The following is a 27,015-nucleotide window of genomic DNA, read 5'->3' on the forward strand; positions in this document are numbered from 1 at the left end:
TTACTGTGTACAGGACACAGTCCTAAATGCTTGGGAGAATACAGTACAATAAGGAATGTTGGTCCCTGCACACAACGGCTCTGGAAGTGCCCATCTGAGGTTGGGAGGTTTGGGCCTCAGTGGTAGTCGTATTTATTGAGCACTTACTTTGTGCAGAGCACTGTGTGCTTGAAAGAGTACAGAATAACAGTAAACAGACACATTCCCCGTCCACAATGAACTTACAGTATAGTGGAGGCTTTCCTGCATTTCTCGTCGTAAGCTTGGTCTGTGGTGCTCACTCCGTCCGGGGTGGAAGGGGCTTCTGAGGAAATCCCATGGGGAAATCGAGGCCATTGCCAGAGGCCCTGAGCTATAGGGAGGCCGACGAGATCGGAGCTATTCATTGTGGGGTCAAAGCACCTCCAGGGAACCAAGAGTTCCCCGGTTGGGTCTGGCGGGTCAGTGTGAGGGGCAGTTTAAGGAGCAGAACCTTGGCCCTGGGAAATAGTTCCACTCCATAAGTCCCCGCCTCCCTCCCCATCTCTCCCGCCCCAACTTGGGCTGACGTTTCTTCCTAGAGTGACCTCACCGAGGCTGGAGGTAGGGGGAGAAAGAAGGAAACTCATCACCCTGTTCCCAGTTGATACATTCCTGAACCGTTAGGCGATTTCAGCCCCGAGAGCCAAGGCCGATTCCCGCCATGTGATTTGTACTGGCCTTTGGAGACCAAACCCTGCCAAGCCGCTGCATCTTTACAGTTTTGCTCTCCCCTCCCAGAAAGTTGTAATGCGTTTTGGATGTGCACGTAATTGCGAGCGTATTTCCTAAACGCCATGCCTCCCTGATCGATCAGGGGAATTCTTCAAGGCAGTAAGCTTCGGGCCTTGGGGATTACAAGAAGTATGTATTTATTAAGCGCTTCTCGTGTGCCAAGCCCTGAGCTAAGTTTTGGGACGGATTCAAGATAATTAAGTTGGAAACAGTCCATATCCCAAATGGGGCTCAAAATCTAAGAGGCAGGGAGAGTAAGGATCTTATTCCCCTTTTATAGACCAGAATACTTGAGCAAAAAGAGGTTAAGTGACTCGGCCATGATCGCACAACAGGCCAATGGCAGAACTGAGATTAGAATCCAGGTTTCCTGAATCCCGGTGCTGCCTCCTCATGTTCATTCATTCAGTCGTATTTATTGAGCGCTTACTTTGTGCAGAGCACTGTACTAAGTGCTTGGAAAGTACAATTCAGCAATAGAGACAATCCCTGCCCACAATGGGCTTCCAGTCTAGAATGGGGGAGACAGACAGTGAAACAATTAAAAAGGCATCAATATAAGTAAATAGAATTATAGATATATGCACTCAAAACAAGTAAACAGGTATCAATATAAAAATGAATACAATTCTTTCCATCTGTAGTTGAAAATCCCAGTCATCCCTAGCCCTCCGTCATCTCCAGTATGTCCTTATTGTCCAGCATGCATCCGTTTGAGAGCGAGTGAAAGCGGGGATTCCAGTGGGCTATTGGGAATCAGCGTGTCCCCACCTTGCACCTCCGGGCTTGCTGTGAGTGCCCTGTAGACATCACCACAGGGACCCCAAACGCAGGTTCAGACCCCTGCCACTTCAAGCTGAACCTTTGGGAGGAAAAAGCCAAAGTAAACCCGGCTGAATGGAAACGGCCCCAAGGACGCCTGATGTCCGTGGAGGCATTCTGCTGGTTTCTGCGTGTCTGCCAAATACGGAATAAAAATGATCTTATTAATGAGAGAATTGCCACACTTCTATGGGGCATTTCGCCCCTCAGCGATTCCAAAGGCCACTTCCAGCTTAGTGACTGAGGGAGTTGCCAAGCTTGGGTCCCAAATGCAGCCAGGTCTGGGGTGGAGCCAAGCAAGAAGGGTAAGCTGGGTCCCATCTTCTTAATGCCTGAGCATCCATTGGGATGTTGTAAGATCCTCTCTAGACTATAAGCTCCCTGTGGGCAGGGGATGTACCCTCCAATTCTGTTGTACTGTACTCTCCCAAGCGCTTAGTACAATGCTCTGCACACAGTAGGCGCTCAATAAACACCCCTGATTGATCGATTGGGTTACCCTCGGGAGAAAGCTCTTGGTTTCTTGGTCACATGATCTGTGTTCCTCTTAATGTGTCCCCAGCAGAACTGTCTCTTGACGCTGATGTCTGACAGACCGGGGCTCTCCCGTGATGTGGAGCTGGTTTCCATTAGGGAGTTTCAAGAATGAAGCTCACGGTTCGTTCTCAGGCCCTCCCTCCTCCCTCTGCGTCCTTAGGCTGTTATTTCCCGGATTCCTTCCAGGGCAGAGCGACACAAACGGCGTGCCATCCCCGTGCTCAGCCCCTCCCGCTCGGACCCCAGCCTCGTTCCCCTTGCCTCCCCTTTGTGTAGCGGACAAATTTCACTGAGAGGCTCTCAGCTGGATGACCCTGTTTCGGGCCTGTCATTCTCTGACTCACTTCCTGACCCCCGTCACTCTCCCAGACGCCCCCGGCTCGAGTTTCCGTTAGGTTAGAGGGGGGCCGAGGAGGCTGGCCCGCGTGGATTTTGCTCTCCGTGTGGATTTAGAGATTTTTAATTGGAGCCAATAGAAAAGTCTCTGGTGCAGACGTAATTCCAGACCTCACACTGTTCTCCCGAGGGCCAGAAGCAGGCTTTGGCCCAAACTGAGCCAATCCATTCAAATCAGGTGTCTTCTCTTACACTTTTTGTTTAATACTGAATGCATCCTTTTTATCCCAGCCCTGACTGAACCCCTCCAGAGTATCCAGCCCTAATCTAGGCACTTGGGGGACAGGCCCAAGATGCCGGTCCTGCCCTCAAGAGGCCTCGGGACCGCTCCATGCCAATAACTCTTGTTCATCCTACTGCCATAGTGTTTGAAAGAAGTGGGGCCTCATGGAAAGAGCGTGGGTCTTGAAATCAGAGGACCTGGATTCTTTTCCCGGCTTTGCCACTTGCCTGCCAAGTGATCTTGGGTAAATCAATTAATTTTTCTGGGCCTCATTTTCCCCGTCTGTAAAATGGGGACTCAGTGCCTGTTCTCCCTCCCACAAGACCCTGAGCCCACTGAGGGATGGGCAGCCTGTCCAACCTGATTATCTTGTACTTGGGACATAGTAAACTTTTGACAAATGCAACAGTTTTCTCAGGGCAGTGAATTGCTTTCAGATTGGCCGGAGAAATTCTGAGTCATGGTTCTGATCCTTCATTTTTTCCCACCCAAGCCAGACATCTCTTCTGTGAAGAGGATTTATCCTCCGGGGGAGTTCACTGATCCAAAAGCGACATGGTCAAATTTGACCTCTTTCAGATCAGGGGCCTCCTGAGACAGGACATGATGGCCAGAGGAACAGGGAACACTTTATCATGACCGTGTTCATCGACAGCATCGATTGGGAGCTGATCGGGTGCCTGGAAATGTATAACAGAGTATTAGCTGCTCTGCTTTTGATGTTTTTTCCACTAATAATGATGATAATAATAATGGTATTTGTTAAGCACTTACTCTGTGCCAGGCACTGTTAAGCACTGGGGTGGATGCAAGCAAATCGAGTTGGACACTGTCCCTGTCCCATGTGAGGCTCACAGTCTCAATCCCCATTTTACAGATGAGGTAACTGAGGCACAGAGAAGTGACCTGCCCAGAGTCACCCAGCAGACAAGTGCCAGAGCCAGGATTAGAATCCATGACCCTCTGGCTCCCAGGTTCGTGCTCTATCCACTGCGCCATGTTGCGTTTCTAGACTACAAGATGCTGGAGGCCAGGAATCTTGTCTAGTAATTCTTTTGGATTCTCACAACTACTGAGTACAGTGCTCTCAGCTTACAGTAGGTGCTGAAGAAATACTACTGGTTGATTGGAATCAGGAGTAGGACAGTGGGAGAGGGACCCAGAGAAGTAAAGTTTGGGTGTAGGAGGTGCTGAGGCCCTTTTGAAAGAGCTTCAAAGATTAAGTAACTGCACTTACATTAGTCAATTTCCAAAACTCCCTTTGAGCACAGTTGGGAAACTTCCACCACACCACCGAAGTTAGAGTCTTGAGACGGCGAGTTGCAAAACGTGTTCATTTATCTTGGATGTAAAAACCACTCACCAACAGCGGAGTGATGCAGACCCTGGGCGAGCTCCCAGCTCTGAAAGTCCTGAGGGAGAACAGCCCGTGAACGCTCAGTGACCTCTTTTATAGCGTATGGATTGTCGGCCCATTTGTAGCAAGAAGTCGGGCCACTGCCAGCTTCACGGAGGCTGTCTGCTCAGCTTTGCCAAGCCTCACCTCAGTAAGGGGTAGAAGATGGGGGTCATGTTATCGAAGTGCTTTGAGTTCTGGTAACCACTGATATGATGGGAGCTAACGGGATTGGGGCTAGATGGTTTCAAGATACCACCAAGATTGGATCCCCTTTCTAGACTGTGAGCCCACTGTTAGGTAGGGACCGTCTCTATATGTTGCCAACTTGTACTTCCCAAGTGCTTAGTACAGTGCTCTGCACACAGTAAGCGCTCAAAAATGCAATTGAATGAATGAATGAATTTGCCATCCCACAGTCCTACATCACTAGTCCACCTCTAGCAGTATGCTCTGCATGTTTGTCATTTATTTCACGTTATTTTACTGTACTGTGAAGTTACAGAAACAGAGAGGTGCTATAAGGTACAGGAAGGCTCTGGCAGAGGCTGGGAGGCTCAGTAGCATCACATCTTAGCTGATGCCACACGCACACTGACATTTCTTCCTATCCAGACTCAAACCGTGCCAATTTGCAGGTCGTGTTCTACCAGGATAGACTTGTATTGTGGGATGATCATTCTACCCCTTCATGCAGTGGTCTCCTTGATACCCCAACTCTGCCTGAGCCATCCTGTTCTTGAATCCAGATGAGCCTCTGGTTCATGCCCTCTCCACCCTTTTTTTACTCACCTCCCAGCAGCTCCTGGGGCATTTTGTGGTGGCCCATTTTCCTTGCACATCCTGGCCATCAAAGCTATGCTGAGATGAGCATGGCTTTATGGCTGGGAGTGCAGTAGTGTCCCAGAAACTCCTGGCTTGTGATCCCCTAACTGCCACTGGATGTTAAGCCTGGGCTCAGAGGTGACTCTCAAGAAGTCTGGTGTGGCAACTGCAGAAGGCAGAGCGGTCCAGTGGGAAGGAGGAAAATTGGGGGGCTGGACAAAACTTGGGATGAATCTGTTGGCTTCTGATCTATTCTTCCAGCCACAGAAACCCCAGTTCTTCCAGGCCACTCCACCCGGTCTTATCACCCGTTCCCCTCCTACCTAAGTAAATATGAACTTTGCTCTTGTTTTCAAAGCAGAGACCTCAAGCACTGACATCACCAGTCTGTGCACCATTCTGGAGGGCGGTCAGGTGGGGTTGAAACCGACAAGATGAAGCATTTTTTTTAACCACAGGGCGATGAGAATTGGTTCCCACAGGAGATTGTGCAGGATTTGGACTGTCTCACAGGCTTGTGGTTGGTGATGGGGAACAGCTAAGAGTATTGGAGTGCCACTCTTAACCAGTAAGCTGTGAGGCCAGTGTGGTCTAGTGGAAAGAGCATGGGTCTAGGGGTCCAGGAGACCCAGATTTGAGACACGGCTACGAGACCCAGCTCCGGCCACTACCTGTAGGACTCTGGGGGGAAAAAAAAAATCACATAACCTCTGGGCTTCAGTTTCCCCAATGTACACAGTAAGCGTTTGATACATACAATTGAATAAATGAATAAAATGGAACTAATCCCACCCTCTTCCTACCTCACAGGACAGTCTAGGCGGGCAGTCCTCGCATGCTTTCTCCAAACAACCAGTTGCCACTGGTGGAGACAGAGTCCTGGTCTAGATGGACTATGGGTCTGACCCAGTCATGGTGCTGGGCATGCCTGCCTGTTTTCTCTCCAACTGCATTTTCCTTCTCTGCAGGCTAGTAATAAGAAAAGCTGAGTAAGGAGATCCTCTTGGTAAAGAGTTCAAAAAGTCCTCAGGTCCCTCTAACCCCCTTTGGGGCCTTGGCAGAAAGGGCGGGTTATCCTGGCGGCTTTCCCTGCGGCACGGCCAGGAGAAATCCTCCCACTTCATAGCCGACAGACGATCCCTCTCCACACCTTCAAAGTCTCATTGAGGGAATATCTCCTTCAGGAGGCCTTCCCTCACTAAACCCTCATTCCCTCTTCTCCCACTCTCATCACCCTTGCACTTGGATTTTCACCTCATATTCACCCCATCTCACCCCACAGCCTGGGAGTTAGAAGGATTTACGTTCTATTCCCAGCTCGGGAATATCAGACAGGACAGTTGTACTGTTTGGGGTGTGTCAGACATCTAGATTTTCATGGAGTATCTGAGGAAGCTCTACAGAAAAAGCGAAACAGCCGCAAGCTCCCTGAGTGTGGGAAGTATGTCTCTCCCTATTAGTGTACTAGTATGGTGCTGTGCTCAATAAATACTATTAAATGAGTCTCTTGGAAAAGCTTTCCAGAAGCCAGGAATTAGAATTCACCACAAAGGGTGCTGGAATCAAGCTAGTTCTTTCTCTGCCAGGTCACCTTTTCTTGATTAGAAGTCGTTCCTTCTTGGAAGTCTTCTTTCATCCAACCTAACTCGGAATGAACTCTTCTTGACCATATTGGTCAGTTGATGCCTGCTGTCTCCCTGCATTGGCCTGGAAGCCCATTGAGGGCGGGGAGCGTCTTTTATTGCTTTTGTACATCCTCCCGCAAGCGCCTGGTGCAGTGCTTCCCACTTGGTGGGTGTTTAGGGTGCACTGTTGTAACTGACTTAGAAATACAGACAGTGGGCACAAACTGCCCGGGCTTCAGGAAGAGACTTGGCATTCAGGGAAGGGCACAGCTTGTGGTTGCTACTTGGTGACTTTCCCCGCAGATAGTTTTGGGAAAATCAGCCACCCTGCACCTCAGTGAGCAGGGAGGAAGGCATCAAGTCCTCGCTCCCCACCCGTCCCGGGGAGGAAGTGGAGGACGGAGGTTAGAGGTCTCCACGCCGGGGCATGAGGGGCCACACACAGGGCCTTCCATCTATCTTCCTTTCCGCTGGCAGCTTGGAGGCTGTGAGGGTCTTCCTTTCCCCGCCCTCCCACCCCCAGAGTTGGCGGTGCCAGGGGGAGGCAGCCAGAAGAAGGAGAATCTTGCTGGGCCTGAGATACTGTTGTGGGTGAAGTTTCTGAGCAAAGGACCACCCCCAGGCCCTGGGGCACCTCATGAGATGGGCTCAGATGGAAATAACTGGCTAACGTGGGCAGCATAGACTGTGGCGTCTCACTGAGGCCGCTCTCCTTTCAACTACCACTCTTGGCTTGGGAGCCATAGTGCAGACAGGGACTGGATCCAATCAATCCGACTAACAGCCCCTTACCCCAGCACTGAGCACTGGGCACGTAGTTAGCACTTAATAAACACAACAAAAATGTCTGCCGGTCCGCAGCACAGCATTAGCATTTTGCTGCAGTCACATCAGCTCTACCTGGAAATTGTTCAGAAAATTCTTGCTTACCTTTCAAAATGTACTCTCCCCGCCCACCCCCACCCAAACACACCTTATTTGCTCATTGCGCTCCGTGTCTTAGTGGGAGTATGACTGGCAGGGACAAGGGTGTATAAATAGGGCTGCTTAAACATTTGATTCCTCTGCTTAGGTTCGTGATCCCAAAGTCTTCCTGACTGTCCAGAGCCTCACTGGCATTCACAACAGGGAATTCTACCATCATCATCATTGCTCTTTTGCGAAGCCCTGGGCTAAGTCCTTGGCTGACTACAAGATAAGCAAATCAGACCAGGTCATCCCCTCTCCCTCTTAGTCTCCCCTGCCCCCCCCCCACCCCTGAGGGTATTCATAATCATAATAAAATGACATTTATTAAGTGCTTACCATGTGCTATGCACTGGGGTAATAATAATAATAATAATGATGGTATTTGTTAAGGGCTTACTTTGTGCAAAGCACTGTTCTCGCAGTCTAAGTAGGAGGGAGAACAGGTATTGGATCCCCATTTTGCAGTATGTGGCAGAGCCAGGATGAGAACCCAGGTCCTCTGACTCCCAGACGGATGCTTTTTCCACTAGGCCATGCTGATTCTCTAAGAGTGAATGTTAACCACTATGATGGGCTCTGGATTGCTGGATTGAAGATCTCCCTGGCAGTAGTTGAATCATTGCACTTGTTAGGTCACTTGAGCTGAGCCACTGGTTTGTTTGCGTGAGAGACTGTGGGAGGAGGCTTGGTGTTTCCCGAGAGAGACACTTCGTTTTTAGATAAAATTCAGGAAACAGCAGGATAGAGAAAGGCAGGGCGGGGCAGTTTGGGTCCAACTTGGAGAATGTCTCAAGCCGTGAGAACTTTACAGCCGCTGTGGTCCTTTCCACCTGCATCAACTGCATGATCTCTGGTTGGGAGTTCGGAGAGATGTATCTTGGGTCTGGTGGGCTCTCGCAGTGCTCTACGAGCGAGGGATACTTGGTAAATGCCAGCGACTGACTGGCAAATGGGCAGCCCCTCTGGGCCGTACTTGCTTGAGGCGAGTGGAACATCAGGACAGAATTTGCCAAGGGCCTTTTGAGCTCCCCAGGCTTCTCCCTAAGTGGGTATTTGGGGATATGAGTTTATAATCCCTTCAAGGCTCTACTGAGAGCTCACCTCCTCCAGGAGGCCTTCCCACACTGAGCCCCCTCCTTCCTCTTCCCCTCCTCCCCCTCTCCATCCCCCCGCCTTACCTCCTTCCCCTCCCCACAGCACCTGTATATATGTTTGTACGTATTTATTACTCCATTTATTTTACTTGTACATATTTATTCTATTTATTTTATTCTGTTAATATGTTTTGTTCTCTGTCTCCCGCTTCTAGACTGTGAGCCCACTGTTGGGTAGGGACCTTCTCTATATGTTGCCAACTTGTACTTTCCAAACACTTAGTACAGTGCTCTGCACACAGTAAGCGCTCAATAAATACGATTGAATGAATGAATGAATAATCAGTTCAGAGAAGCAGCCAAGTCATTGTGGCCTCAACTCTTTCTTTCCCAACTGGCCACTCAGAGGGTGGATACATAATTGGTCTTTGGGGTCTGAAGAAGACCCAACTGCTGGGGGAAAATGATCCTACCAGAGTTTCTTCAGAAACAATCATGGACCGCTCCTCTCTCCCACTTGTTTTCACCCATCGACTATTATTCGCTCCCCGCCCCCCACCCCGAAATGTTTTTTCTTCCTTTGATCCTGGAGGGGACGAGAAAGACTGATGATTGGGGACCGGTCACCTCAAAGCCGCTCACTTTTACAATAGAGAAGCAAGGTGGCTTAATGGATAGAGCCCGAGTCTGAGAGTCAGAAAGTCCTGAGTTCTCATCCCAGCTCAGCCACACGCCTGCTGTGTGACCTTGGGCAGATCACTTAGCTTCTCTGGGCTGCAGTTACCTCATTTGTAAAACGGGGATCAAGAGTGTGAGCTCCATGTGGAACAGGGACTGTGTCCAACTTGAGTAACGTGTATCCACCCAAGTGCTTAGAACAGTGCTTGGCACATAGCACTTAACAAGTACAATAATAATAATAATGATAATAATTGTGTAACGCCCGCCGTTCCAGGAATGACATCTTCCACTTCCCGGCCTGCCCTCTGTCACCTCTTCCTCTCCACAGGCCGTCCAGCTCCCGTTGCCTGTTCTCTGGACCGTTGGTCGGTTTCCCGCGGGCTTGCCGTCGGCCTGTGCCGACGCCGTGCATTTTGGCCTGAAAACTTCCAGCGGGCAGGGGTTGTGCTGCTTGACTTGCTTTGTCCAGGGCCCACCTGACCCCGGGGACAGGTGGCAGCTCAATAAAGACAACTTGACAGGGAAGATGGGGATGATGGAGGAGATAGGGGAGAAATCAGCACCGAGGAACGGGGCCTGCTCCCCGGCGGCAGGGTGGTGACAGCCTGTCAGACCCCCGGCGCTCAATGGGAAGTGAAAATATGGAGCTGAGGTCATTGACCCCTCCGCCCCAGACCCTGCTGCTCCATTGCAGCTGAACAAACAAGCCCCAGGAGCCCTAGGTGCCAGGCCACTCTGTGTGTTTCCCATGACGCTGACATGACTTTGGCTTGTCAAGTTCCATAACCCCAAACTGCCCCCTTCCCTTACCCACCCACCCTCCCCTCCCCGGCCAGGTGCCTGCCTGCCCCTCACATTTATCTTGACCTCAGGAGACCCGAGGCAGAGAGGGAGAGTGCAAACTGAGGGCGCGCTTGCCTTGGTTTGGGGCTCACTCCCCTCGTGGACGAGGGTGCCTCGTGAAGACCTCTTAATAGAGAAGCCATTTTCTCCGGGTCATGGAAGAAGCCCCCTGTGAAATGGGGAAACAATGAGAGTTTTGAGCCCAAGACCCGGGGTGAATCGAGAGGCCTGTGAGCTGTGGAATGGCCATTTGTACGTCGCGATGAATCGGAACAATTCAGGACTTTCATTCTTCGGTTTTTACACAAGGTCCTGTTGTACGCGAGGGGACGCGATGATGATGACTGAGTTAATGGCATTAGATGTGAGCGTCCCTGGTCGGAATAGTTCTTCAAAGCGGACAGGCCCTTGGCTGTCTTTGGATTTTATTCAGGGCCTAATAACCCGCTCTGGGCAACTTAATAGATGTTCAACTTTTATCAGTCCATTATTCCACTCTTCTTCTTGTAACAATTCCCTTTCGGTTCTTGATCACACATTCGGCAAACGGAACTTCCTGGCTTTCTTGGCTTCCCGTCTCCATTTCTCTGTCAACCTGGGGAGATTAGATGTTGACTTATGCTGCTTCTTTTTATTAATAATAATAATTATTATTATTATATTTGTTAAGCACATACTATGTGCCAGGCACTGTGTACTAAGCGCTGGGGTGGAGACAAGTAAATTGGCTTGGACGCAATCCCTGTCCCACGAGGGGCTCACAGTCTCAATCTCCATTTTACAGATGAGGTAACCGGCACAGAGAAGTGAAGTGGCAGAGTCGGGATTAGAACCCATGACCTTCTGATTCCCAGGCCCGTGCTTTATCCACTGCACCATGCTGCTTCCCTATTTACTGTATCTACTAGAGGGGTAGGGATGGGGAAGACAGAGATATTTCCTCTTATAGTCTTCATAGTTGAGCAAAATGGGTATTTTGGGGTGGAATTCCTGGCATTTTAAGAAAACCCACTGGCAAAGAATGTGGCAAGATAAGTCAGTTCTCCTAGAATAATAATAATAATGATGATGGCATTTATTCATTCATTCATTCACTCATTCAGTCGTATTTATTAATACGTGCAAAACACTGTTCTAAGCGCTGGGGAGGTTACAAGGTGATCAGCTTGTCCCACGGGAGGCTCACAGTCTTAATCCCCATTTTACAGATGAGGGAACTGAGGCCCAGAGAAGTTGTGACCTGCCCAGAGTCACACAGCTGACAATTGGCAGAGCTGGGATTTGAACCCACGACCTCTGACTCCAAAGCCCGGCCTCTTTCCACTGAGTCACGCTGCTTCTCCTAGAACGTGGGGAAGCATCCTGGACAAACCTTGTGTTTAGGAAAACGCGTGGACTGACCCCCACCTGCCTTGCATTGCTCAGCCCGTTTCTTCTGACAACACATCGTGTGAAGTCCAGATGGATGCAGATAGTTAGACAAATGTTCCTTAATTCCCCCTTGACATTCTGCCCAAGAGGTGCAGTGAAAACCCGTGTTCTGGCTGTATTGATCTGGGATCAAGAAATTAAGTCCCTACTCTGATGGGAAACTGAAGAGGTCTGATCCTTTGAGGTCGATCCCCAGCCGTAGATCGCTCAGGGTCCACCTCCCCGCCCACCCCCGCCGGGTCCATCCCCCTGCGGTCGATCCCTCACGGCCCTCCCGCTACGGTCCACCCCTGAGAACAACTCTTCGGTTTGCTCTGGGACAGCCCTGGTGGCATTGAGGCCCCCTTTCCTCCCATTCATTCATTCATTCAATCGTATTTATTGAGCATTTACTGTGTGCAGAGCACTGTACTAAGCGCTTGGGAAGTACAAGTCGGCAACATTGAGCGACGGTCCCTACCCAACCAGGGCTCACAGTTTAGAAGGGGGAGACAGACAACAAAACAAGTAGACAGGTTTCAATACCATCAGAATAAATAGAATTATAGCTATATACAAATCATTAATAAAATTAATAGAGTACTAAGTATGTACAAATATCTACAAGTGCTGTGGGGAGGAGAAGGGTATAGGGCAGAGGGGGGGGCAATGGGGGGGAGGAGGAGGGGAGGAAAAAGGGAAGCTCAGTCTGGGAAGGCCTCCTGGAGGAGGTGAGCTCTCAGTAGGGCTTTGAAGGGAGGAAGAGAGCTCGGTTGGCAGATGTGTGGAGGGAGGGCATTCCAGGCCAGGGGAAGGACGTAGGCCGGGGGTCGATTGCGGGACAGGTGACAACGAGGCGCAGTGAGGAGGTTAGGGGCAGAGGAGTGGAGGGTGTGGGCTGGGCTGTAGAAGGAGAGAAGGGAGGTGAGGTAGGAGGGGGCGAGGTGATGGACAGCCTTGAAGCCGAGAGTGAGGAGTTTTTGCTTGATTCAAAGGTTGATAGGCAGCCTCTTGAGATTTTTGAGGAGGGGAATGACATGCCCAGAGCGTTTCTGTACAAAGATAATCTGGACAGCAGAGTACGAACTGACTGACTGAAGCAGGGAGAGACAGGAGGATGGGAGATCAGAAAGGAGGCCGTTGCAGTAATCCAGTCGGGATAGGACGAGAGATTGAACCAGAAAGGTAGCAGTTTGGATAGAGAGGAAAGGGCGGATCTTGGCGATGTTGCAGAGGTGAGACCGGCAGGTTTTGGTGACGGATTGGATGTGTGGGGTGAACAAGAGAGCTGAGTCGAGGATGTCACCAAAGTTGCAGGCCTGTGAGACGGGAAGGATGGTATTGCCGTCTACAGTGACGGAAAAGTCAGGGAGAGGACAGGGTTTGGGAGGGAAGATAAGGAACTCAGTCTTGCTCGTGTTGAGTTTTATATGGCTGGCAGACATCCAGGTGGAGATGTCCTGAAGGCAGGAGGAGATACAAGCCAGGAGGGAGGGCGTTCCGCCGATCAGCAATCCGTGGCCCCAGAGGTGGGCCGAGTCCTCACCAGGCAGTGGCACGTATCGGGGAACGGTGTGTCGGGGAGGGGAAGAGAGGCCCGGCGCCACCAGCCTGATGGGACAGCCCGGGGAGTGACCGCTGGCCAAAAGGAGACCACTTTCTTATGCAACAGAAAGTGGGGGGGTGGGGGAATAAGGAGAGAGAAGGGACAGAGAAGGGGGGGGGGAGAGAGAGAGAGTGAGCACCTCTGACTTCTGCAGCTGTTTCCCTGCCCACTGCACCTGAATAGGACAGGCTGTTTCTGAGGAGACGGGGCAATCCAGGCACTGCTGCCGGATTCTGGCACAACAAGCAGTTAGTCACCGGGGGTCGGAGGCGGGGAGGGGGGGGCTCAGCTTGGGCAACCGCCAGCCCCGGGGTGTTTGACAGGGCTCTCTCCCCCGTGGCCGCTAACGCGGGGGGCCGGAGTGTGCACCGGGGGCGGGCCAGGGGCGGGGCTGCAGGACTGCTCTCCCTTTAAACTTTCTCACTCCTCCTTTCCTTCTTCCACAGGTGTGGGCTATGTCCGGGCAGAGAGCCTCCCTCGGCCGCCCCTCCGCCGAAGAATAAACGTCATGGGCCAGTATGAGTGCTGACGCTCAGACCCCCTCTCCCATTCTGCGTGGCCAAAGGAGGAAGAAAAGGAGAGGCTGAGCCCAGGCTCCAGGACTAGCTGCTTCCTTCTCCTTTTCCTCCCGTTCCTCCTCCTCCAGCCGGCCAGATTCCTCCGGCCGACCTCGTGTCCGGCCCGGGTTGTCCTTTCCCGGCCGGCTCGGCTCCATCTCCGCTGCCCCCGCTGAGACCGCGGCGCCTCCTCCGCCCCGGCATCTCAATATGTGTCATGTCATCGTGACCTGCCGCTCGATGCTGTGGACCCTGCTCAGCATCGTGGTGGCCTTCGCGGAACTGATTGCCTTCATGAGCGCCGACTGGCTTATCGGGCGAGCCAAGCCCGCCGGCTCCGGTGGGACGGACAACCGGACAGGAGGCTCCCAGGAGTCCTACCACCCGACCCTGGGCATCTACGCCCGCTGCATCCGGGTCCCCCGCGTGCAGTACTTCAAGCGAGACACCCTGTGCGGGCCGTACGCGGAGAACTTCGCCGAGATCGCCAGCGGGTTCTGGCAGGCCACGGCCATTTTCCTGGCCGTGGGGATCTTTATCCTCTGCGCCGTGGCCTTCGTATCCGTCTTCACCATGTGCGTGCAGAGCATCCTGAAGAAGAGCATTTTCAATGTCTGCGGGCTGCTCCAAGGGATTGCAGGTAGGCGAGGGCCTTGAATGGCTCGTACGTGGCTCGGTGCGGTGGGTCGGGGAGGGACCCCGTCTGAAAGAATAGGGGGAGAGACTGGTACTTGGGAAGAGCTTACTCTGTGCCAAGTGCGGTTCTAAGTGTCAGGGTAGATACAACTTAATCAGGTTGGACGCAATCCCTGTCCCACAGCGGGCTCACAGTCTAAGTAGGAGGGAGTAGGATTTAATCCCCATTTTACAGGTGAAGTAACTGAGGCACAGAGAAGTGACGTGACTTCCCCACAGTCACATGGCAGAACCAGGATTAGAACTGTGGTCCTCAGGCTCCCAAGTCCGTGCCCTTTTCACTAAACCACTCTGCTAGATCCCAAACCCAGGTATAGTTCTGTCTGTCTCACTTCTTATCCGTTAATAATAATAATGATAATGGTACTTATTAAGTGCTTATTTCATGCCAAGCACTGTCCTAAGCGCTGGGGTAGATACAAGTTAATCAGGTTGGACACGGTCCCTGTCCCACAAAGGGCTCACAGTTTCAATCCCCATTTTACAAATGAGTTAACTGAGGCACCGAGAAGTGACGTGGCTTGCCGAAGGTCACACAGCAGACATGTGGCGGAGCTGAGATTAGAACTCATGACCTTCTGACAGCCAGGTTCAGGCTCTTCCCACGTCGCCATGCTGCTTCCCATTTGATGCGACTTGATGGTCCAAATCTCCTTATTGAGCTTGAGCTCGTAAAAGACCAGTGGGACACACCACCCCATGCAGCTTTCGTGTGTACGGAATAGATATTTGAGGCATCAGTGAGGACCTTCATTCTCTTAGAGCGGTTTCCCCTCATCCCAGCCCGAAGGCTGATAGATCTTAGTCTGAGGAGCTAGCTGCTCCTGTTTCTGACTGCTTTTTCCATATGTGTGTGTGTGTTTGAGTGACTCTTTCCCTTGCCATAGTGCTGGGAGAGTGGTAACTTCAGTCAGTGAACTTTAGGCCAAGCGAGAACCATCTGTGGCGAGAGCGTGTATATGGCCCAAAGGTCCAGCCGTGCTGCCTTTTCACCCCGCCACCTCTGGACCCATGAATTGTTTGACTGAAAACCCCACCGAGCACCGTCTGCTTTGTGGTTGGGCATGCTCCCAGAACCCGTAGCACCGTCTTGAGTCCCAGAGCTGAAAATGATGTGAGGTGGCCTCCCTCCCCCCATCACAAGAGAGGGAAAGAATGGTTCTGGTCCGGGGAAATGGAGATGTGAGAAAAATCCATTCAGGCTCCTCCAGCTGAGAGGGGAAACCCTTTTCCTTCGAGAGGGAGACCCCGAAAGGCCGAGTATTAGACTGTGAGCCCACTGTTGGGTAGGGACTGTCTCTATATGTTGCCAACTTGTACTTCCCAAGCGCCTAGTACAGTGCTCTGCACACAGTAAGCGCTCAATAAATACGATTGATTGATTATTAAGACGTCCCCAGCAGCTGGACTCAGGAAAGGGTTCGTTTATAGTGATTTGGAAAAAGACAGTGTTGTTTTAAGGTTTTATTTTTTTAAAGTCTTATCCGGGGGCTGCAGTCACTTCCCCTTAGCTCCATTGAGTAATTTCTCCCTCTAGTTGGAGAATCAGAGAGAGAAACCAGAGCCAGAAAGCCCACGTGGACCTTCGAGGCAGAGCACCAGTCATCATCATCATCATCAATCGTATTTATTGAGCGCTTACTATGTGCAGAGCACTGTACTAAGCGCTTGGGAAGTACAAATTGGCAACATATAGAGACAGTCCCTACCCAACAGTGGGCTCACAGTCTAAAAGGGGGAGACAGAGAACAAAACCAAACATACTAACAAAATAAAATAAATAGAATAGATATGTACAAATAAATTAAATAAATAAATAAATAAATAGAGTAAAAAAATATGTACAAACATATATACACATATACAGCTGCTGTGGGGAAGGGAGGGAGGTAAGGTGGGGGGATGGAGAGGGGGACGAGGGGGAGAGGAAGGAAGGGGCTCAGTCTGGGAAGGCCTCCTGGAGGAGGTGAGCTCTCAGCAGGGCCTTGAAGGGAGGAGAGGAGAGAGTTCAGAGGGAGCCCAGTGGTCGCCACTGGCTGTTTCCAGAGTGTCAACTGCGACGGTCTCGTTTCCAACTAATTTGATCCCTCGTCCAGGCCGAGCCCCCAGAGTGATAAGAGGACTATAGACGCAGGGAGCTGCCACGCAGCAGATCATCATCAATCGTATTTATTGAGCGCTTACTATGTGCAGAGCACTGTACTAAACGCTTGGGAAGTACAAATTGGCAACATATAGAGACAATCCCTACCCAACAGTGGGCAGATCCACAAAGCTTGGGGGCCGGAGGCTTAGGGAGGACCATCGTACGACCAGAGGGAAGCTGGGAAGATCGGGTCACCCCATCATCCTTCCCCCAACACTCACCCCCATCCTCACTTTCCCCTTCCCAGATGTGCCCCTGGAATTTTTTTTTACTCTATTTTATTTGTACATATCTATTCTATTTATTTTATTTTGTTAGTATGTTTGGTTTTGTTCTCTGTCTCCCCCTTTTAGACTGTGAGCCCACTGTTGGGTAGGGACTGTCTCTATATGTTGCCAATTTGTACTTCCCAAGCACTTAGTACAGTGCTCTGCACATAGTAAGCGCTCAATAAATACGATTGATGATGATGATGGGAAATTGTCCCTGCCAGCCAGAGCGCTCCAGTGACTTAAGCACAGCAGGAGGAGGCTCTGTGGGCAGGAAGAGATGCAGCCATGGAGGGAGAGGGATGGTCAACCTAAGTCGTATTCACACTTTGTCCACATCATCAAGGGTTTACTATTGGAGGATTGTGGCTTTTTTAAAAAAAAAAATTAATGGTATTTGTTAAGCACTCACTATGTGCCAAGCACTGTTCTAAAGCTCTGGGGTAGATACAAGTTAATTAGGCTGGATACACCCCTGTCATTCATGCGGTTGTATTTATTGAGCGCTTACTGTGTTGCAGAGCACTGTACTAAGCGCTTGGGAAAAGAAGCAGCCTGGCTCAGTGGAAAGAGTCTGGGCTTCGGAGTCAGAGGTCATGGATTCAAATCCTGGCTCCGCCACTTGTCAGCTGTGTGACTTTGGGCAAGTCACTTCACTTCTCTGGGCCTCAGTGACCTCATCTGGAAAATGGGGATGAAGACTGTGAGCCCCCCGGGGGACAACCTGATCACCTTGTAACCTCTCCAGCACTTAGAACAGTGCTTTGCACATAGTAAGCGCTTAATAAATGCCATCAAAAAACCCACAAAAAAACAGTGACATTCCCTGCCCACAGCGAGCTTACTCTCCCCCATGGGGCTCAGTTTTAATCCCCATTTTACAGGTGAGGTAGCTGAGGCCCAGAGAAGTGAATGACCTGCTCAGGGTCATACAGCAGACAAGTGGTGGGGCTGGGATTCGAACCCAGGTCCTTCTGTCTCCCAGGCCCGTGCTCTCTCCACCAGGCCATGCTGGTGCTTGTAAATGTTTCTCTGCTTCGCTGTCCAGATCATCCTCTCCCGACTCAGCTTGATGTCCTGACTCAGAGGGCGGGCGGGCGTCAGCCCCCTCGGAACAGGTCGTGAGAAAATAATGACTCGGTCTGTCTGGGGTTTTGATGGGATGAGAGTTGGCTTTTTACTTCTGCTACAAAGCGTCTGTTGAACAGGAGCAGATCCTGTTCTCCTAAAGCCCAGGGGGCCGTGTAGGGAGGGGGGGAAAAGGGGGAGGCGTGCCCACTGCACCCACTTCCCTCGGATAGGAGGTTCCAGGAGCGCTGTCACCCTCGGGGACTTTCCCTGTTTTCGCAAGGCCCTGAAATAGGTCTGGAAGCGGCTGAATCGGTGGTTTTCCTGCACCAGTCTGTAGGCTGCCTTTAATAATAATAATGATGGTATTTGTTAAGCGCTTACTATGTGCAAAGCGCCGGGGAGGTTACAAGGTGATCGGGTTGTCCCACAGGGGGCTCACAGTTTTAATCCCCATTTTACAGATGAGGCCCAGAGAAGTGAAGTGACTTGGCCAAAGTCACCCAGCTGACAGCCGGCGGAGCCAGGATTTGAACCCACAACCTCTGACTCCAAAGCCCCGGGCTCTTTCCACTGAGCCACGCTGCTAATAATAACTGTGGAATTTGCTAAGCGCTTACTATGTGCCTTTAAGGCTGACAGAGAGGGAGCCCAGGCCGGGAGGGAGTCAGGAGACCCGCTTTCTGGACCCGGCTCTGCCTCTCACCTGCCATGGGGTCTTGGCCAAGTCCATTTGTCTCTTTGGGCCTCAGTTTCTCCCATAGTAAAATGGGGAAAAGACTCTTGCTGTCTCCCCCTCTTAGATGGTGAGCCCTGGGTGGGCTCGGGAGTCAGAGGTCATGGGTTCGAATCCCTGCTCCGCCCCTTGTCAGCTGTGTGACCTTGGGCAAGCCACTTAACTTCCCAGTGCCTCATTTACCTCATCTGTAAAATGGGGATTAAGAATGGGAGCCCCAAGTGGGGCAACCTGATCACCTTGTATTCCCCCCCAGCGCTTTGTTTTGCACATAGTACTATGTTTTGCACATCATCAATCGTATTTATTGAGTGCTTACTATGTGCAGAGCACTGTACTAAGCGCTTGTACTAAGTGCGTACATAGTACGCGCATAACAAATACCATTATTATTATTATTATTATAAGGATTGTGCCCCATCTGATGATCATGCATCTATTCCAGCTCTTGGCATACCACATGGCACATTGTAATAACTATCAGTGGTTATTGGTTTAGGGGTGGGCGAGCGGCTGCCAGAGTTTGGACTTTTGAAAAAGTGCAGGCGAGGGCCGAGTCCTGAAAGCAGGCCCTAGAATCCATTGGGCTGCCAACCACAGATGGCTCCTACCACCGGCTTCCCAACTCCCCCACGCTCGGAGGGGTGTATCCCACAGTCAGCCGACCGACAGGGGTGTGGGGTCCAAAGTGCGGGATGAACAGCCGCGCCCTGGGCAGCCCGAGCTCACTCGCCACAGGGTTGAAGCGTGGCCCCGGCAGGGGTGGCGGACACCGACACCCTCATTCCTCATTTCACGTGTTAGTACGCAACCTCCCTGGGGGCAGGGGGCTGGTCTAAGTGTGCCTGTTGTGCTTTGCCCAGTGTTTAGTGCAGTGTATTTATACCCAATGGGAATTCAGTAAGTGCCCTTGCTATTTCTAAGCCCTCCGCCCTTGAGGGGCAGGCGTAACGGAGCTGGAGCCAGGGGAAAATGAACCGTGAGTGAGCGATCCATGAATTTCTCTTGTGCCCGCCTGCTGGGTTCCTTTCCTGCCTTCTACTTCCCGTTAGGAGGCCTTCCCAGATCGAGCCCTCTCCTTCCTCTCCCCCTCTCCATCCCCCCCTCCCCGCCTTACCTCCTTCCCTTCCCCACAGCACCTGTATGTATGTATATAATAATAATGGCATTTATTAAGCGCTTACCATGTGCAAAGCACTGTTCTAAGCACTGGGGAGTTTACATGGTGATCAGGTTGCCCCACGTGGGGCTCACAGCCTTAATCCCCATTTTACAGATGAGGGAACTGAGGCACAGAGAAGTGAAGTGACTTGCCCAAAGTAACACAGCTAAGTGACGGAGCGGGATTTGAACCCATGACCTCTGGCTCCAAAGCCCGGGCTCTTTCCACTGAGTCACACTGCTTCCCCATGTTTGTACATATTTATTACTCTATTTTCATTCAATTCAATCATATTTATTGAGCGCTTACTGTGTACTCTATTTTACTTGTACATATCTATTCTATTTATTTTATTTTGTTGTTTGTTTTTGTTCTCTGTCCCCCCTTTCTAGACTGGGAGCCCACTGTTAGGTAGGGACCATCTCTATATGTTGCCAACTTGTACTTCCCAAGCGCTTAGTACAGTGCTCTGCACACAGTAAGCGCTCAATAAATACGATTGATTGATTGATTGATTCCCGTTCACCCCTTCGGGCTATTTAGAATTGCCAGTCAGTAATAGTAATAGTAATGATGGCATTTGTTAAGCGCTTACTATGTGCAAAGCACCGTTCTAAGCGCTGGGGGGGGATACAAGGTGATCAGGTTGTCCCACGTGGGTCTCACAGGCTTAATCCCCATTTTACAGATGAGGGAACTGAGGCTCAGAGAAGCTAAGTGACTTGCCCAAAGTCACACAGCTGACAAGTGACGGAGCTGGGATTTGAACCCATGACCTCTGGCTCCAAAGCCCGGGCTCTTTCCACTGAGTCACGCTGCTTCCCCATGTTTGTACATATTTATTACTCTATTTTACTTGCACATATCTATTCTATTTATTTTATCTTGTTACTATGTTTGGTTTTGTTCTCTGTCCCCCCCTTCTAGACTGTGAGCCCACTGTTAGGTAGGGACCATCTCTATATGTTGCCAACTTGTACTTCCCAAGTGCTTAGTACAGTGCTCTGCACACAGTAAGCACTCAATAAATACGATTGATTGATTGATTCCCGTTCACCCCTTCGGGCCTGTTTTGAATTGCCAGTCAGCACCCTGGAAAACTTCTCCTGCTTTCTGCGGAAAATGATCACTGAGTCATTCCAACTGGTCCTTTCCTTAAATTTCATCTCAGCCCTCCAAGAGCCCTCCGTCTCCCCCTTTTAGACCGTGAGCCCACTGTTGGGTAGGAACTGTCTCTATATGTTGCCAACTTGTACTTCCCAAGCGCTTAGTACAGTGCTCTGCACACAGTAAGTGCTCAATAAATGTGATTGATTGATTGATTGATTGAGAGCCCTATCTGCTTGTGCAACGCCCCTCAAGGGGTACTTTCTCTCTGCAAATCCTTTCGGCATGTTGCACGTCCGTTCTTGATCCACGCTCACACAGATCTGTGTAGGAAGCAGCTTGGCCCAGTGGAAAGAAAACGGGCTTGGGAGTCTGAGGACCTGGGTTCTAATTCCAGCTCTGCCCCTCTCTTGCTGTGTGACCCCGGGCAAGTCACTTCATTTTTTTTTTTTTTAATGGGATTAATTAAACATTAACTATACGTCAAACACAGCTCCAGTGCTGGGGCACGGTGTACAGCGCATGGGCCTGGGAGACATGTTAGGGGTTCCAATCCCAGCTCTGCCACTTGTCTGCTGTGTGACCTTAGGCAATCAACTTCTCTGGGCTTCAGTTACCTGTAAAATGGGGATTGAGACTGTGGGCCCCAAGTGGGACAGGGATTGTGTCCAATCTGATTGGCCTGTATTCACTCCAGTGCTTAGTACAGTGCCTGGCACATAGTAAGTGCTTAAAAAATACCAGAGTTATTTTTACAAGTTAATCAGATTGGAGACAGTTCTTCTCTCGCATGGGGCTCACAATCTAAATAATAATAATAATGGCATTTGTTAAGCGCTTACTATGTGCAAAGCACTGTTCTAAGTGCTGGGGGGGGATACAACGTGATCAGGTTGTCCCACGTGGGGCTCACGGTCAATCCCCATTTTACAGATGAGGTAATTGAGGCTCAGAGAAGTTAAGTGACTTGCCCAAGGTCACACAGCAGACATGTGGCGGAGCTGGCATTCGAACCCCTGACCTCTGACTCCAAAGCCCGGGCTCTTTCCACTGGGCCACGCTGCTTCTCTTAGGAGGAGGGAGGGAGGGAGAACAAACAGATTTTGAAGCTTGATTTTACAGTTGAAGAAACAGGCACAGAGCAGTTAAGTGACTTGCACAAGGACCCACAGCAAGTGGCAGAGAGGGAATTAGACCCCAGATCTTCCAACTTCTAGGCCTGTGCTTTTTCAGTTAGGCCATGCTGCTTCTCTGTCTGTGCTTCAGTTTTCTCATCTGTAAGATGGGGATGTTATACCAATTCTTCCTCTTCCTCGAGCCTCATGTGGGACAGACTGCGTCCAACCTGATAACCTTGTACCTTCCCCAGTGCTTAGTACAGTGCTGGGGCCATAATAAGCACTTACCTCTTACCACAATCATTATTTGTGCTTTCTCATACCTCCAGCTTTCTGGCTCCATGGTCTGTTTGGTGGCTTGTCTCTGAACGCCTCATTAGGCTACATTATATGTATATATGTTTGTACACATTTATTACTCTATTTTATTTGCACATATCTATTCTATTTATTTTTTTTTGTTAGTATGTTTGGTTTTGTTCTCTGTCTCCCCCTTTTAGACTGTGAGCCCACTGTTGGGTAGGGACTGTCTCTATACGTTGCCAATTTGTGCTTCCCAAGCACTTAGTACAGTGCTCTGCACATAGTAAGCGCTCAAAAGATACGATTGATTGATTGATTTCTGGAAAACCATGTCCAGGGAGCTCCCCCTCTAGACCGTTAGCTTGTTTGGGGCAGGAACCGTGTCTGCTAACTCTGTTGTAGTGTACAGTACCAAGTGTTTGGTACAGTGCTCGGCCTGTATTCAGTGCTCAGTAATACCACTGATTGATGGCAAGTCAGGAGCTGTGGCGTGGCAAAAGGTAGCCCACCTAAGAGAATTGGGTGATGTCTGCTCTCAGGTGGGGCAGAGCACAGGCACATCAGCTCCTGGAGCCTCGCATCTTATGGCCAGCCCAACTACGGGGGAGACTGGGGAGAGGCATCTGGGGTCCCACCGGCCACTCTCTCCATCAAATGGTATTTATCGAGTGGGTACTCTGTGCAGAATACTGTACTAGAAAGGGTACAATGCAGTAGAAACTATCCCTGCCCTCGAGGAGCTTAGTAGTCCAGTAGTATTTGAGAAGCAGCGTGGCTCAGTGGAAAGAGCCCGGGCTTTGGAGTCAGAGGTCATGGGTTCAAATCGCCGCTCCGCCAACTGTCAGCTGTGTGACTTTGGGCAACTCAACTTCTCCGTGCTTCAGTTACCTCATCTGTAAAATGGGGATTAAGACTGTGAGCCACCCGTGGGACAACCTGATCACCTTGTAACCTCCCCAGCACTTAGCACAGTGCTTTGCACATAGTAAGGGCTTAATAAATGCCATCATTATTATTATTTATGAAGCCCCCATGTGTAGAGCGCGGTACTGAACACTGGGGAGAGTACAATAGAGTTAGACGTGATCTCTAGCCCACAGGAGCTTAGCTAGGGCAATGACTTGTCTGCCTGGGCAGTCAGAACCACATACATTCAATCAATCAATCAATGTATTTATTGAGCGCTTACTGTGTGCAGAGCACTGTACTAAGCGCTTGGGAAGTACAAGCTGGCAACATATAGAGACAGTCCCTACCCAGCAGTGGGTTCACAGTCCTTTTATCTTGGGGGCTGTTGGAGCTCTCCTGTTTCCTTAGGCCTTCCTTAATGTGACTTGTCGCTAAATCAGTCAATTGTATTAATTTAGTGCTTACTATGGGCAGAGCCCTGTACTAAGCGCTTGGGAATGAGGGAAAGATGTTGTTAGAGCTCCAGCACAGAGAGAGTCCATGGGGCTGGGGTGGGTAAGGGGGTGGCTAACACGCTAGTGGAGATGCTAGAAGGTGGATCCAGTCTGACCTACCTTGCATTTATCATCATCAATCGCATTTATTGAGCGCTTACTATGTGCAGAGCACTGTACTAAGCGCTTGGGAAGTACAAATTAGCAACATATAGAGACAGTCCCTACCCAACACTGGGCTCACAGTCTAAAAGGGGGAGACAGAGAACAAAACCAAACATACTAACAAAATAAAATAAATAGAATAGATATGTACAAGTAAAATAGAGTAATAAATATGTACAAACATATATACATATATACAGGTGCTGTGGGGAAGGGAAGGAGGTAAGATGGGGGGATGGAGAGGAAGGAAGGGGCTCAGCCTGGGAGGTGATCAGGTTGTCCCACGGGGGGCTCACAGTCAATCCCCATTTTACAGATGGGGGAACTGAGGCCCAGAGAAGTGAAGTGACTTGCCCAAAGTCACGCAGCTGACAGTTGGCAGAGCTGGGATTCGAACCCACGACCTCTGATTCCCCAGCCCGTGCTCTTTCCACTGAGCCACGCTGCTTCTCTAATGCTTATTTATGCCGCTGGAGGTGAATCCACAGAGTTTGGAAGTGAATTAACACTGGAATCCAGCAGCCAGTGAACAGGTGACCTCAGAAGCCACACTCCCGGTCAAGCAGGCAGGCAACAGTGTCTTCCTGGGAGACAGCAGAGTCCAGGGAACCAGAGCGAGTCAACGGCTCGTGCAGACACAGCTGGGGTCTCTCTAGTGTTTTGGTGGAGGTGGTGGCTGGGCCCGGACCCCCTTCTCAGGGAGGTCAGAGCCCTAATCCCACCATTCCTTACCTGAGCAAGCCTGCCAGGCCCTTCCTAGCCTCTCTCATGTGACTCACCTAATGATCCCGTTGAGTTGCATTTCACAGGCCAGTCTGGGGCACGAAGGCAGGAGTCCCCGCTCCTCGTTAAAACCCGGACAGACCAGTCTGGCTGTCTCTAGGCTTTAGCGGACACTCAGAGTAGCCCATCTAAGGAGGGCGTGAATGACCAGGCTGGTGTGGAACCGGGGGACTGACTCAGGACCCACCAGTTGAAACCAACTTGAGGCATCCAGCCAGCCAACTGCCTGGGGAGGGAGAGACTGGGGGAGTTGGGGGCGGAGAAAGAGGGTGGTGTACAGGTAAGACCTCAGACCCAAAAGGCCCGCACAGTCCCCCTCCCGAAATGGACAGAATTCACTCAATCGCCATCAGTGTCCCTCCAGTTCCTGCGCAGGGGAGGGTCGGAGCCCTAATGTGAACCTGTGAAGCTAAGGAAAATCTGAATAGGCTTAGGAAAGAGAATGGGGGGGCTTGGGGTCTGGGACCAGTGGGCCTGGCCAGCCAGCCAGCCCTTCAGGGGTCCCCTCATCAGTGGGGGGAGAATGGAGCCTCGACCCATCAGCACTCCTTGCCCCCTTCCCCCAAGACCCAGGAAGGCACGCCACAGGCCTACTCTCTTGGGCGGGGGAGTGTCGGACAGGGAGTCCCCATCAGCTCTCTGCAGTATGATTAAAAAATGGTTGTAACTCACCTGGCCTGGCCTAGGCCCCGCTGGCTGAGGGAGCTACTGTTGAAGACATTGGGTTGACCTCTGTCAGGTAACTAGGTGGATATAGGTCCCTATGAAGAAGAAATAATACTAATAAATGTGGTATTTAAGTGCTTACCGTGTACCAGGCACCGTACTAAGCGCTGAGGTGGACGCAAGTAAATCGGGTTGGGCATAGTCCCTGTCCCACATGGGGGCTCCCAGTCTCCAGCCCCATGTTACAGGTGAGGTGCCAGTCCCAGAGAAGTGAAGTGACTTGTCCAAGGTCACACAGCAGACGAGTGGAAGAGCCAGGTAGGCAAGCTCGCAATGGAATAATGTTTCAGCATGGGTTTGTCCTCGTGTCAGGGTCTTGCTAGACCGCACCCCACTTGAATCTCATGCCTCTACAGTTTGGTCAAAGCCTGCTCCAGTGCCCAGGTGGTCAATCAGGGCCTGGAAGGGTTAACCTTCCTGTCCCAGCGGGTGTGACTCTCCCCTCTAGAAAAAAGCAGAGAGTTAGCGGAGGCCAAACTGCATCAGAGATCGTTCACTGAGAAGGACAGTGAGTTGGACTCAGAAACCCACGGCGTGTTGTGGCTTTAAGCGCCACGTCTTTGGTCTGTTGGGTCTCGGTCCCAAAAATAGCAATCCAGCCAATAAATGATTTATTGAGCCCCCCATAAATCAATGTTACTTACCGTGAGGAAAATAGAGTGGATAGACACAATCCCTGCTCATAAGAACCTTGCAGTTTATAAAAGGAAACAGACATTGAAATAAATCACAGATGAGGGAGTGTAAGGACATGGCCACGTAGGAGGAAGCAGCATGGCCTACTGGAAAGAGCATAAGTATAGGAGTCCCAGTCCCAGCTCTACCAGTTGCTTGCTGCATAATCTAGAGCAACTCACTTCATTTCGCAGGGCCTCACTTTCCTCATTTATAAAATGGGGTTGAAATACCTGTTTTCTCCAATTAACGTGTACGTATCACAATGCTTAGAACAATCCCTGACACACCGTAAGCACCTAACAAAATAATAATAATTATGGTATTACTTAAGTCCTCAAGGGGTATACAGCCCATGTTGACAGTCAACACAAAGATAAACGGGGCAACCACTGGAGGTTTTTGAAGTGCAGAATGAACAGTTTTTTCAGAAAAAGAGTCAACCACTGGAGGTTTCTGAGGTGCGGAATGAACAGTTTTGTCAGAAAAAGAGTCCAGGCAGCAGGGTGAAGTGTGGACTGGGGATGGGAGAGGATACAGCATATGTATATATGTTTGTACATATTTATTACTCTATTTATTTTACTTGTACATATCTATTCTATTTATTTTATTTTGTTAGTATGTTTGGTTTTGTTCTCTGTCTCCCCCTTTTAGACTGTGAGCCCACTGTTGGGTAAGGGACTGCCTCTATATGTTGCCAATTTGTACTACCCAAGCACTTAGTACAGTGCTCTGCACATAGTAAGCGCTCAATAAATACGATTGATGATGATGATGATGATACAGCAGGGAGGTCAGCAAAGGGACCAATGCAGTAGTCATGATGGGAAATGACAAGTGCTTGAATCAATATGGATGATAGGGGAGGCCCAATCCTAACTAAGGATGTTGTGAAGAGAGAACTGTCAGGATTTTGGG

General features: G+C 50.5%; 1 protein-coding gene across 2 annotated transcripts in view; it reads left to right on the top strand.

The window, feature by feature from the left end:
- The window catches only part of LHFPL2 (LHFPL tetraspan subfamily member 2), a 156,151-nt gene that overhangs the window by 123,825 nt on the left and 5,311 nt on the right, over positions 1-27,015 (top strand). For both annotated transcript variants that reach the window (XM_038765796.1, XM_038765797.1), the window contains exon 4: positions 13,627-14,377. In XM_038765796.1, coding sequence (XP_038621724.1) covers positions 13,948-14,377 — 430 coding nt within the window. In that variant the 5' untranslated portion in view covers positions 13,627-13,947. The remainder of the gene's footprint in view (positions 1-13,626; positions 14,378-27,015) is intronic.

Source organism: Tachyglossus aculeatus, chromosome 23 (genome assembly GCF_015852505.1).
Source record: "Tachyglossus aculeatus isolate mTacAcu1 chromosome 23, mTacAcu1.pri, whole genome shotgun sequence".
NCBI classification, from domain to species: domain Eukaryota; kingdom Metazoa; phylum Chordata; class Mammalia; order Monotremata; family Tachyglossidae; genus Tachyglossus; species Tachyglossus aculeatus.